The 13432-nt window shown below is 45.8% G+C and overlaps 1 protein-coding gene across 1 annotated transcript; it reads left to right on the top strand.

Moving 5' to 3' along the window:
* The first annotated feature begins 6058 nt into the window (after nt 1-6058).
* LOC123116653 (uncharacterized) lies at nt 6059-9288 on the top strand. Its single transcript, XM_044537592.1, has 2 exons — nt 6059-6398; nt 8049-9288. Exons 1-2 carry the CDS (start codon nt 6380-6382, stop codon nt 8528-8530), a joined length of 501 nt encoding a protein of 166 aa, XP_044393527.1. The 5' UTR covers nt 6059-6379; the 3' UTR covers nt 8531-9288.
* The last annotated feature ends 4144 nt before the right edge of the window (nt 9289-13432 follow it).

The following is a 13432-nucleotide window of genomic DNA, read 5'->3' as shown; positions in this document are numbered from 1 at the left end:
AGGTAGGTGTTTGGTTCTAGCCACACCTAAGGCAAGGATTCCTTTTATGAACAGTGAGCCCCACATGTCATAAACACAAAAAGTGTGGTAAGATTCTCTTAGGCAAGCCAAAGTGTAGCTAATAATTTGAGCAACTCAACTAAGGCAAGTGTGGCAAAAATCATGTGACAATATATAGCAAAGATAGTCACAATACAAACATCCCCTACATGTGACAAAATCTGATGGAATGTAGATCATATCCAACGGCCAGTAGTGCTCGGATTTGTCATCTTTGTACCATCGGATTGGCTTCATCCAACGACCAACTTTCAAAATTATTCACACACTATATAGGGATATAGATACAAATAACATGTTACATTCCACAACAATTTTGGAGTAGCTCAACATCAATTATAATGCGGCAAACTTTCTGAATGTTGAAAACCTACAACACAGAGGTATTGTAATCACATATAGTTCTCTGAATTTTAACATCTCTGAATGACACCATGACCACAAATCTGCCAACATTCTCTGCGTTCAGCGATGGGGAGATGTTTGGCTCTCGGCCGGGGCCAGCGTTGTGATGGTAGGTTGGACGGCAAACGCTTCATGCTCTCCATCGGGCCGGCGTTCTTGGGTGGCGAGCGTGGTAGTGGGGAAACCGTCGCAGTGCACATCGCCGCTGCTTCCGCGAGCAGGTCGTCATCCCTGCCGATCCTGTGCAGAGAGTGGTCGTAGAGACAGGGAATTTCTTAGATGGAAATTTCTGGGATCGATACGTATTGTATCTGTACTGCTATACCTTTTCTCAGACACGTATCTTGCTATTAGAGAATTTTAAGTAGCTTTGAGATGTGTGCAAAGGGTGATATGTCAAAATCTCGAGAGGGGCCTCATGCGGGAGACTATGAGGCCCCGTCACATACAATTTTATTCCTTGTCTGAACTCTGAAGTGGGTACCTTTTGTTGTGTGCGGTGCACGCACCAATGTCTGCAAAATCCCGCGTAGTCTGCCGTTTGCTTACTAGTTCACGAAACATTGATGCTAAATCTCGGTTGATACTATATTCGTGAAATTTTACATTGAGATCCATGCAAAAAATATATCAGTTTTTTTTTCTTTAATACATGTCATGTCAATTTTTTCTGCGAGAAAACTTCCAATCTATTCGTCATCAATCATGACAGTATAAAGAAGATCAGAAACAATAAAAAATACATACAGATTCGTAGACCACTTAGCGACGACTACAACCACTGGAACGAGTTGAAGACGCGCCGTCGTCGTCGCCCCTCCCTCCCTAGAGCCCGGACAAAACTTGTTGTGATAGACAGTCGTAAAGTCGTCGTGCTAAGGCCCTATAGGACAAGCGCACCAGAACAACAACCACCGCAGTTGAACAGAAGCTTAGATCGGAAGGATCCAACCTGTAGACACACGAACACACACGATCAAAGAGCGGATCCATGTGGATCCACCGAACACAAACGCCGATTGAATCCCACGAGATCCGCCGGAGACAAATCTTCACATGCCCTTCGATTACGCTAGAAGCACCACCGGGACCGGGGCTAGGCAGGGAGAACTTTATTCCATCTTCAGAGAGCCGCCGCCGTATCATCTCCCTGAGCAGGACACAAACCCTAAGAAAACTTAGAAAAGCATCTAGAAACAGAGCCCTCCCACTGACAAGGACCAAGACCCACCACGCCTCCAGGGCCCTAAGGCCACAAGAGACGAGGCAGACCGGTGTTGGTGCCGGCGGGAGGCAGAAGGAACCCTCGCAGCGGCTGGGTACAAGCGCCTCCTGAGATCAGATTGGGAGGGTCTTTTCACTTGACTAAGACTTGTTCAGTTAAGTTGACTGAGACCTAATCACACCTTTAACGAAAACCACGAGCACTCGACAACAGTAAATACAGTGTCATTCATATTTCGTTGATCAAATTATAAAGAATTAACATTATAAGCGGGGAGACGTGGTGATGCATATGTGATGCACATGATGGGAAATACAAGCTTCCATTAGGGCATCTCTAACAGCAATCCGCAAAAATTCTCCCGCGTCCGTCCGCGAAAAGGGGGTCCAATCAGCGGGACACGGATGCGGGAGGACGACACCCAACGCTAGCCGCATATATTTTAAACCGCATTTTAACTAACCGGATTAAATTTATGCAAACTGGACGATATTCATCAAAATTTGGATTAAAAATAGCACAAATCATCCACACATAGCATGCAAATTAAGTCTAGTACAACAATGTTTCTAATTCGACTAGATCGCAAATGTCCAGCAGATTTTTCATGAACGGATCATGTCATTCACACAAAATCTCCCTTCAGCTTCATCCAACAGTGTGTGCACGTAAATGGCCGTCCCTCTGTCCTGTGGTACACCACGGCGACGCGTGCGGGCTACATATAATGTGTGGACCAACATTGAGTGAACGAATCAATGAACAAGTTGAGCAAGAGGAAGCAAAACTTACGATCTCATCCTCTGCCGCGTGCAGCAACCACTTTGCCTCCAGCTAACGAACCACTTTACAAAACTCGATGATGTTGGTCTGGATAGCGTACCAGCGATATGATAACGACCTCATATTGCGTTCTTGAATGATGTACATGTTGTAGGGCGCAATGCGCTTTCATGCGTGAAACGATTCATGCACTTGCTGCCAGAAGGCCCCCCCTCTGTTCTTGCCTATGAAATCCGCGGATACGGCCAACGACGCATCGCGCAACAACTCATCCTCTGTGGTCGAGTAGCTCACCATCCTTTGCACTCTAATAAATGACACACACCATTCAAAAATAAGCTCAATGGCATTTGACCGAACAACTTGCCGAGCGGAGTGTCTGTCATGGAGGTCGTCGACTGGAGGCGAAGTGTACTGGACTACTGGGGTACAAACTGCCCCAAGTTGGACAACGCCATCGTAAAAGAGAGCGGGCGCGTCAGTGCTAGTTGCGGACGTCCGACAATGCCTTTGTGGCGGCCGAAGACGTAGAACGGTGGCGTAGGCGGAGGGTGCGGATACAAAGCAAGGGGAGAAGGGGCATAGTGAAAGAAAATAAGACCGGGAGGGGGGTTCCCGTTGGATATGCCCTTACATATGAGTATTATTTTTTGCATACCGGATATTCATCAAAATGAAGACGAAGAACGACGAGGAGAAGTATAAGAACACGGATTAAACGGCACCAAGATCTAATCAACCCCCAAGAACATGGATGGAAGAAAGAATCAGTTTCTTGTGAGCGTGGATAGGCAGTGGGTGTATTCTAACGTCCTCAGCCGTCACCACGGCTTTCTCAACTGCAAGTGCAACGAATTCTGTTCTCCCATCTCGCATGATATCGTGTCGATCTAGTAGAATATACTTCCATGTTTATCATCGGTAGTACGTCAATCCGAACGCGTTGGTTGCATTCAGATGTTTTCATATCAGTACTGTCGCACTCCCATCCCATGTAGTAGTAGGTATTACGTCGTCCGAGTGCTTGTTAATGGTACTGACATTCCGTTCCACTTCCAGCTGAGTTGGCTCCATTCTTCAGCAGCCAGCGGGCGTACGTACGAGCTGGAAGCGACGAGAAGGTTCAGGAGGCGATGAATCCACAGTACAACGAGAAAGAAACGGCAGCGACCAGAGCCAGAGGTCAGGTCAAGATCATGGCGCCACACCAATGGCAGGAGCCGTATAGCACCGGCAGTGCTAACGCGTTTCTCTTAAACGAGATCTGTCTTTGTTCTCCATTTTTACACCGATGACGACTGACGCCGGACTGAATTTTCATATAAACTCCAGTTCATTCCGCAGAATTGCCATGGCATGGCGCAATTTCGGCGATGTCGAGGCTCGCGGGCTATTTCAACCCTCGGTTGGTTTCAGCCAGTCAGTCCAGTCGTGCCCCGGTCAAGACGTGAGGTGAGCCGTTCAGTTCCATACCGAACGTGTGGCCCGATTGACCCAACCAACTGTTCACTTCACAGGCGTCAGCGTCGGCTAGCTATAGCCTCGTGGCCGTCGCTGTCGCCGTCGTCGTCGTCTCCCAGGAGGTTTACGCGTAGCAGTGGAGATGCGGTACAGCCAGCCAGCCAAGAGGCAACTAGCCGTCTGAGCTCCGAAGTGGTGCTCTTTGGCTGCCGTTGGTTTACTAGTTCACTGAAAAGTACGGCACACTGGTAAACAATGGGCTTCAGAGGAATACTGGAGTCCTTGCCTGGTGCAGCAGAGTGACTGTCTTCCATTTCTTTTTCTTTTCTAAAGCCAAGGCGAACTGTGGAGGCGTGTTCAAACTCCACTTAACAATACAGGCGCAAAGTCAACACTGAGGCACAGGGCAGATGTGTCCGGAATAGCTACTGTAAAATATCATAACACCATACCATGCCCATCTTTCTTTTTGAGAACAGAGTTTTGAATAAGTAATAGGGCTGGCTTGCGAAAATGCAATGGCGTGCTCGTGCTCGCCTGCACACGTTATCACAAGACGTTCACTCTCGGCGGGATGCGGAACATCCGCGGTATTTCAGGGGTGCATACGCTGATCATTTAAAGCGTAAGCTGGACAGAAGAGCCAACGTCTACGGTGCGTGTAGACGAACAAGTAAAGGACCAGAGATGGCGTTTGGACACTGTACCAACGGTGGGATTTGGCATTAACTACAACCAATTTCTTTCCTATTGTTTCCTAACAACTTCTTTCTAAATCTAGGGATGATTAATTAAGCCATTTTATTTGTTTCCAATCGTGAGCATCAATGCTTCTGAATCAAGATCGTTGCTTCTCAAAAAGATTTGCTTCGTACGGAACGGGATCATTTGCTTCCTAAAATTTTCTTCGCTTCCTATGAAGTTTTCAGTTGTGTGGAATTTTTTTTGTTTGCTTCATACACTGTATTTTACTAAACAAGTACGTTGGTTTCTAAAAAACATTTTGCTTTGTACGAACCGGGATTGTTGCTTCTTATAAAAATTTGGTACAAGCCGAGATTGTTTGATTCCTAAAATTTTCTTTGCCTCCTAAAAAGTATTCAGTCGTGAGGATTATTTTTGTTTACTTTGTACGCTATTTTCAACCGTGGAGATCCTTGCTTACAAAAACTTCAGTTTGGTTTATTTTTTGTTTTGACTGTCCTTGCAGTTCCAAAAACTTCTGTTTCAAAAATATGTTCCATGCGACCAGAGGATTATTTCAAGTGCTTGCTCCAACAAAATTAAAATTTATTTCCTTCAAACATTAGTAAGTTGCTTCGAACAACATGAATGGATTATATTCAGACTGGTCAAACGGCGCAAACGCATACGTGAGACCCACAGTAGTGCATGTGCATTACGTGGCGGCAGGAACCACACATGGACTCACCGTTTTCTGTGACAGACCCAAGCACTGCGATAAGTTACTGGCCGGTAGATGTGTCATGTACCATCGGAACACATGTACGTCATGGTCACGGCATCGTCAAGTCGAACAGCGGACTCACCGTATTCGCTACGTTCCTTCCTACTGCCCCACACAATCGCATTCAATACACGGCGTGACGCGTCCTTGTTTCATTTGTTCACGAAGCGGGAGCAAGCGAGCTCGTCCGCTACGTCGCCGCGGCTGGCTTGGCCTAATAGTTCAGTGTCATGGAGCTGAATTAAACACCTACCTGTGTTTCACTCTGCATCTGCAATGCACCCGAATGCTTGAAATTTTTTCAAAAAGAAGTTCCAATGAAAAGAGCACCGCCGTTCTCTTTATGTCTTTTCTTTGCAAGTCAAACTACCAAACGAATTGTGTGCGGTTCTGTTCTATCTTTCTCCAAGTGGTTCACGTCTCCTGTCCACTTCTGAATCCGTTTTTGGCACAATGCATGCATGTATGTACGCTAAACTACATCGAGCTCGTCTCAACGAGATCAGACGAGTCCCCAAGAATGTGACCGGAAAATTAAACAGTTTTGTGTTGGTATTGATCTAAGGCCCCCGGGTTGAACAGAAAAAAGAAGAAGAAGGATAAGCTAACGTGAGGGAAGGGGGTAACGAACCAACGTTCGAACCCCTTGATCCCAACTCACGCGCCCTGATCGGGGGCACCCTAACCAACAAGTGGTTTTGGTCCCCCGTCGCCAGCGCACACATAAAAGGATGGGGAGCAGCCGACACCTACGTTAGACGAGTTCTCGTAAGGTTTACTCCTGCTCCCCACATCCCAAAACCCTAACCGATCTGGGGGAGTGCTGCACGACGGGAAGATCATCTCCTATCACTGCCCCTGTTCCAGGGCAGTGCCGGTGGCGCCCGGGGGGACGCCGCTACCCGCTGCGAACATCTACCCCAAGCCTGCATCACGCCTGCATCGAGCAGGCATGGGACTTCGCATCGCCTACACCAATGGCTTCTTCCATTGGTGGTAAGATCACTCAACCCCTCTCTGTTCATATGCAATTAGGTGATCTAATGCCTGGCTTACGATCTGTTAAGTGATCCTACTGGATTAAGTCTAACAATGGTATCTTGAGCATGGTTAAGCCTAGATTAGATCCCTAAGATGATCTCTTTAAGTCTGATGATCATGATTACGTACTGATGATTAAGGTTTAAGAATGATGGTTCATGATTAAAGCTAGCCCTCCGTCTCGATTAGTCTCTAGGGTTAAGAGGTTTCGGTTAATGTCTAAATTGCTACTGGATAAGTGCTAGTCAAAGATACATGTTCTGTTTGCTCAGCTATGCCACGCTTCCGCATCAAGTTTATGTTTGTTAGCACTGATAAAGCCATGTTAAACAATTAGGAGGGGAATCTATGGTCAAGTGGAATCACAAAAAGAATTCCCCAATTTTGTCGGAGGTAGAAAACCTAGAACTTTTTCCCCCAAATTTGTTGAAACCCAACAAATCCTCAAATCAGAGGCAGAATGTTGTAATTAAGAGCAAAAATGGATCTGAGGAATCACCTAGATGACACCGGCCTTCTGTGTTCGCACGGCCGCCGCCGTTTCGCGCACGCCATGGCCGGGACGCCACCGCCCTTCGGGGTGGCACGCGGAATGAAGCAGCAGCCGACGCTGCTGCGCTCACGCACGCGCGCGTCGCCTGGCCTCCGCGCCTTGGACGTCGCCGTCGCCGTCGAATGCTAGCGCCGGCAGCAGCCGGTGAAATGACGACGGGATACTCCTGTCCGCTGTACGAGCCGCCATGCGCGTGACGCTGGAGCTACGCTCGCCAGAGGAGCGCGCGGGACTCGGTCCGTTGCACGCTGCTCCGGCGAGGGTAGCCACCGCGCCGCCATGGGCCAGCGAGCCTCGAAGCCGCCGCTCCTCTGGAGAGAGCGAGTGAATCGGGAGTGGACGGGGAAATGAGGCTAGGGTTTGACCCAGTGGCAGTTTTGCTCCACTCCGGAGCGATTGGAGCCGTCGGCTCGATCCGACGGACGAAACCGATGCGCTGCTCCAGGCGGGCCTTCGGCCGCCTAAACGGGCCGTTTTCGCGATTGGGCATCGGCCCAAGTTGTCTTAGCCCGTAGAGAACGTGTATTTTTTTAATGTTTTTTTTGTTTGCTGGGCTAAAAGTAATGTTTCTGTGTGTTTTCTGTTTTATTCAGTGCATTTTACGTATTATGATTATCCACAAATGTTCTGCACTGTTATAAATATATAAAAATGCCAGAAAAATGATGCTGAAAATTATGTTTTAGTATTCTGAATAGAATGGAACCAACGAGAAATTTTATTTAGAAAACTTTTATGAATTAATGTTTGTGTCATTTTATGGCAAATTGATGTTCATCCCATGGTAATATCAATAAATGGTGAATTATTAATGTTGGAAAATTGATATTACACGTGAGATTAATGTGATCATTTTTGTAATACAAACCAACGTTGTTTTACATTTTTTGAATCACTCCGTTAATTCCTCATTATTTTTTGCCCAACGGTGATATAATTTGGAGTTGATTTTGCATGAAAATTGATCAAACCAACGTAGGTTAATTTTTGTGCAATTTAATTTTATGATGATGTTCTTTTCCTTTGCTTATGATATTTTGAAATCATGACAGCTTCCGGTCCTCGTGGTCTCGAGAATATCGAACCACTCACGGGAAACAACTTCCAAACTTGGAAGGACTCGTTGCTTTTGCATTTGGGTTGGCATGAGGTTGACCTTGCACTAATGGAAAGTAAACCAGTGGAACCTAAAAAGGATGCCACTGGGTATGCTGAGCTTAAGAAAGCCTACGACACTAAAGTTGAGAAGTGGGAGAGGTCCAATAGAATGGCACTCCTAATTATGAACTTCTCCATCTCCACTGAGATTAAAGGGGCTATTCCCCCTAATGAAAGTGCTGCCGAATATTTGAAATCGGTGGAAGAACAATTTAAAGGCTCAGAGAAAGTGTATGCAGATGAGCTTTTACACAAGCTGCTTGCAAAATATGAAGGAAATGGAAATGTGAGGGAGCACATTTTGAGCATGAGCAATGCCGCGGCAAAGCTTAAAACCATGAAGTGTGAATTAAGCGAAGAGCTTCTTGTGCTCTAGTTTTTAGGTCACTACCCTCACAGTTCAATCCATTCAAGATAAACTATAATTCTCTTGAAATCAAATGGAAACTACCTGAACTCATTGCACATTGCGTTCAGGAGGAAGAGAGAATTAAGAGTGAACAGAAAGATCAAGCTTTCCATGTTAGTTCTGGGAAAAGGAAGCATGAGAACCATGCTCATAACAATAATGTGCCCAACAAAAAGCAGTTTTTCAAAAAGAATCCTCAAAGGCCTAAGCAATGCAACGAGGCAAGTTGTTCACGTTCCGCTCCTCCAACGGCTATTCCAGTTAATCTTACAAATGCCGCTGGAGAAAGACTTTGCAATTTTTGCAAGCTGCCAAATCATGTCAAGGCGGATTGTCCAGGTTTTCTTAAGTGGCTGAATAAAAGGGGGATTCCATATAAGCCACACCCTAAAGGGAACAAGAAAACTTAATGTCGCGAATGGGAAGGAGGCTGAAGTTGAAGCCGTGGGCTCCCTCACCTTGAAGTTGCACACTGGTTTCCTACTTCAGCTCAAGGACGTTCTTTATGTGCCTACTTTGAGTAGGAATTTGATTTAAGTTTCATGTTTAGATGATTTTGGTTTTCATTGTACCTTCGGGGAGAAACAATGTTTTTTAAAGTATTGTAATAAGGATGTTGGTCTCGCCGTCCGACGAGGCAAACTTTATATGTTAAATCTTTCCGGTTATCCTATGTGTGTGAATCTCTGCGAAATGAATATGAATGAACGCCATCATAAAAAGAATGGGAGAAGTAACAATCTTTCTTCGAAATTGTGGCATCGTCGCTTGGGCCACATTTCGAGGGGGAGAATGGAACGATTGATTAAAGAAGAAATACTTCATCCGCTAGATTTCTCTGATGCGGGCAATTGTATTGACTGCATTAAGGGAAAATATGTGAAAACAATTAAGAAAGGAGCAGTAAGAGCCACATCGGTCCTTGAACTTATTCATACTGACATATGCGGACCTTTTAACGTAAAGTCTATGGATGGTTTTGATTCCTTCATTACCTTCACAGATGATTTCTCTCGCTATGGCTACATTTACCCCATACGTGATCGATCTGAAGCTTTGGACAAATTTAAGATTTATAAAGCCGAGGTTGAAAATCAACTCAACCTAAAGATCAAAGTAGTACGGTCTGATCGCGGGGGAGAATATTATGGCAGGCATGCTCCTTATGGGCAAATTCCAGGACCGTTCGCAAAATATCTTGCTGAAAATGGAATAATTGCCCAATATTCAATGCCTGGTGAACCTCAGCAAAATGGCGTAGCTAAGCGTCGCAACCGCACTCTTATGAACATGGTACGTAGCATGCTTAGTCATGCGAACTTACCAGTAAGCCTTTGGATGGAGGCATTGAAAACAGCTGCACACATCCTAAATCTTGCTCCAACTAAGTCAGCACCGAGCACACCTTACGAGATGTGGGCGGGAAAGAAACCGAGCTTGAATTACTTGCGAGTGTGGGGCTGCCCGGCTGAAGCTAAAGTATTCAATCCACATATTAAGAAATTGGACCCAAAGACAGTTGGTTGTTTTTTCATTGGGTACCCTCATAGAGGAAAAGGATATCGGTTTTATTGCCCAGGTCATACCACCAAGTTTGTGGAAACCAGGCAAGCAGTGTTTTTTGAGGATAATGAAGTCACTGAGGTTAGGGCGATTGATCTCGAGGAGAAGCGGGTGTACGTTCCATCCCCGACTATCCAACAGAACTTTATCCCTATGCCTAATATGCACGAGACACCTACTGGTGATCCCGAACCTGAAGTGGATCCTCAACCCGACGAGGAGCCTCAACATAATGAAGATCCTCAGCCTGATGAAGATCCTCAGCCAAATGATGAGCCTCAACCCAATGTTAATCCTCAACCTTCTCGGGCAAGAGAAAATGCACATACTAATGAGCCTACGAGAAGATCACAACGGGAAAAGAAAAAGGCCATCTCTAACGATTATGTCACTTTCATGTGTGAGGATGAAAATGACATAGGGAAGGCACAAGATCCGACCTCATATAAAGAAGCCACTAAAAGTGAAGACTCGTCCAAATGGTTGGTAGCCATGGAAGACGAATTGAAATCTATGAGCTCGGATGATGTTTGGGACTTAGTAGAAGTTCCTGATGGAGCCAAAAGGGTAGGCTGCAAGTGGGTCTACAAAACCAAATATGATTCCAAAGGGAATGTCGAAAGGTTCAAAGCGAGACTTGTAGCAAAGGGTTTTACACAGAGAGAAGGAATCGATTATAAGGAGACATTCTCGCCTGTGTCATCCAAAGATTCTTTTAGAATTGTCATGGCACTTGTAGCTCATTATGATTTGGAGTTGCATCAAATGGATGTCAAGACGGCGTTTTTGAATGGTGACTTAAAAGAAGAAGTTTACATGACTCAACCTGAAGGTTTTGTCGTGGAAGGAAAAGAACATATGGCATGTCGTTTAAAGAAATCCATATATGGCTTGAAGCAAGCTTCAAGGCAGTGGTACCTCAAGTTCGACGAGATTATTAGAACTTTTGGTTTTAAAGAGAATGAAGTGGACAACTGCATATATGTTAAATTTAAAGGCAGTAGGTTCACATTTTTAGTCCTATATGTGGATGATATTCTATTGGCTTGCAGCGATAAAGATATGCTGCATGAGACCAAGAGATTTCTATCCTCAAAATTTGACATGAAGGATCTCGGTGAAGCCTCATATGTCCTTGGCATCGAGATTCATCGAGATAAGTCCAAAGGAACATTAGGACTATCGCAAAAGGCATACTTTGAGAGAGTACTAAAGAAATTCAATATGCATAAGTGCTCTTCCTCACCTGCCCCCATAGTTAAGGGTGATAAGTTTGGGACATTCCAATGTCCGAGGAACCAAAATGAAACTGATCAGATGAAGTCGGTTCCTTATGCTTCAGCTGTCGGAAGCATCATGTATGCTCAAGTATGTACTGACTTAGCTTTTGTAACCGGGATGCTTGGCAGATTTCAATCTAATCCAGGACTGGACCACTTGAAGGCCGCAAAGAAAGTCTTGCGTTATATGCAAGGTACTAAAGATTTCATGCTTACATATAGAAAGTCCGATAACCTGGAAGTTATTGGTTATTCAGACTCTGATCTTGCCGGGTGTGTGGATAGTATGAAATCCACGTCAGGTTATATATTCACACTCGCTGGAGGAGCCATATCGTGGAAAAGCTCCAAGCAAAAGATAGTTGCCTCATCTACGATGATAGCAGAATATGTAGCATGTTTTGAGGCCACTGGGCAGGCTGTATTCCTAAAGAATTTCCTTCCCGGACTTAAAGTGGTTGACAGCATTTCCAAACCACTGACATTGTACTGCGATAATGAACCCGAAGTTTTCTATGCGAATAACAACAAGTCAAGTGCTGCTGCCAGACACATTGACCTAAAGTACCGTGTTGTTCAACATAGAATCCAGGATCAAACTATTAATGTTAAGCATATCAGTACGACACGTATACTTGCGGATCCGCTTACTAAAGGCTTACCACCCAATATATTTCGTGAGCATGTAGCCGGCATGGGATTATTGGAAGCCTCTTGATTCTGGAATTATGGGACCGCTAATATAAACCACTCCCAATAAGTAAAATATTTTCCACTTTGAAATAGGATGTGTGCTATGAGTATTGAGGTTCAATGGCTTTTCATCGGCTGTTGTAACACCTTACTCTGGTATATTATTCCTATGGAGAATGGACATAAGTTATTGAGCCTAACGATCAAGGGGGAGAATGTTGGTATTGATCTAAGGCCCAACGGGCTGAACAGAAAAAAAAACAAGAAGGATAAGCTAACGTGAGGGAAGGGGGTAACGAACCAACGTTCGAACCCCTTGATCCCAACTCACGCGCCGTGATCGGGGGCACCCTAACCAACAAGTGGTTTTGGTCCCCCGTCGCCAGCGCACACATAAAAGGATGGGGAGCAGCCGACACCTACGTTAGACGAGTTCTCGTAAGGTTTACTTCTGCTCCCCACATCCCAAAACCCTAACCGATCTGGGGGAGCGCTGCACGACGGGAAGATCATCTCCTATCACTGCCCCTGTTCCAGGGCAGTGCCGGTGGCGCCCGGAGGGACGCCGCTACCCGCTGCGAACATCTACCCCAAGCCTGCATCACGCCTGCATCGAGCAGGCATGGGACTTCGCATCGCCTACACCAATGGCTTCTTCCATTGGTGGTAAGATCACTCAACCCCTCTCTGTTCATATGCAATTAGGTGATCTAATGCCTGGCTTACGATCTGTTAAGTGATCCTACTGGATTAAGTCTAACATTTTGGTCTAGGTAAATATGAGCAGAGCAGTCAGTTGAATCTACCATCCTCTCTCCGCTGCGTCACCTCCAGCTGTGACACAAGATCAAACAATTCTGCTCTCCCCCGGCGTACGCACGCGGCGTCCCTCTCGCATGTCGCATGGCTGTGTAGAATTCGACGCCCATCGTGACGCCTCCCCGAACACATTCAGATGTTTTCATACACGACCTACTCGACAAGGTCTCGTTCCGTACAGCACCTGTTGATATCATATCACTGACATACTACTATTCTGTTCCAGCTGACTTATCTCGAAACGACCTCGACTATGCATGAGCCAGATGAGCTAGCCAGCAGTGCTCACGTGTTCAACGTCTGGACGGGAGCTCCGTTCCCTCATTTTTCTACAGAGCACCATGGCTGGCTTATGTATCATCGTCGAACTGAATTTTCTCCTAACTGAATTCCATGCACCCAGCCAGCAACCAGCCGAGGACTGTACGGGATCTGGTCGACCGAGTCGTCGTCCAGCCGTGGAATCTTCCGCCCCCAAAATTACCATGACATCGCCCCGTTCCAAATTCCAGAA

This window comes from Triticum aestivum, chromosome 5B (assembly GCF_018294505.1).
Source record: "Triticum aestivum cultivar Chinese Spring chromosome 5B, IWGSC CS RefSeq v2.1, whole genome shotgun sequence".
NCBI classification, from domain to species: domain Eukaryota; kingdom Viridiplantae; phylum Streptophyta; class Magnoliopsida; order Poales; family Poaceae; genus Triticum; species Triticum aestivum.
The sequence above is the reverse complement of the archived record's forward strand: the minus strand, read 5'-3'. Positions and strand labels throughout refer to the sequence as shown.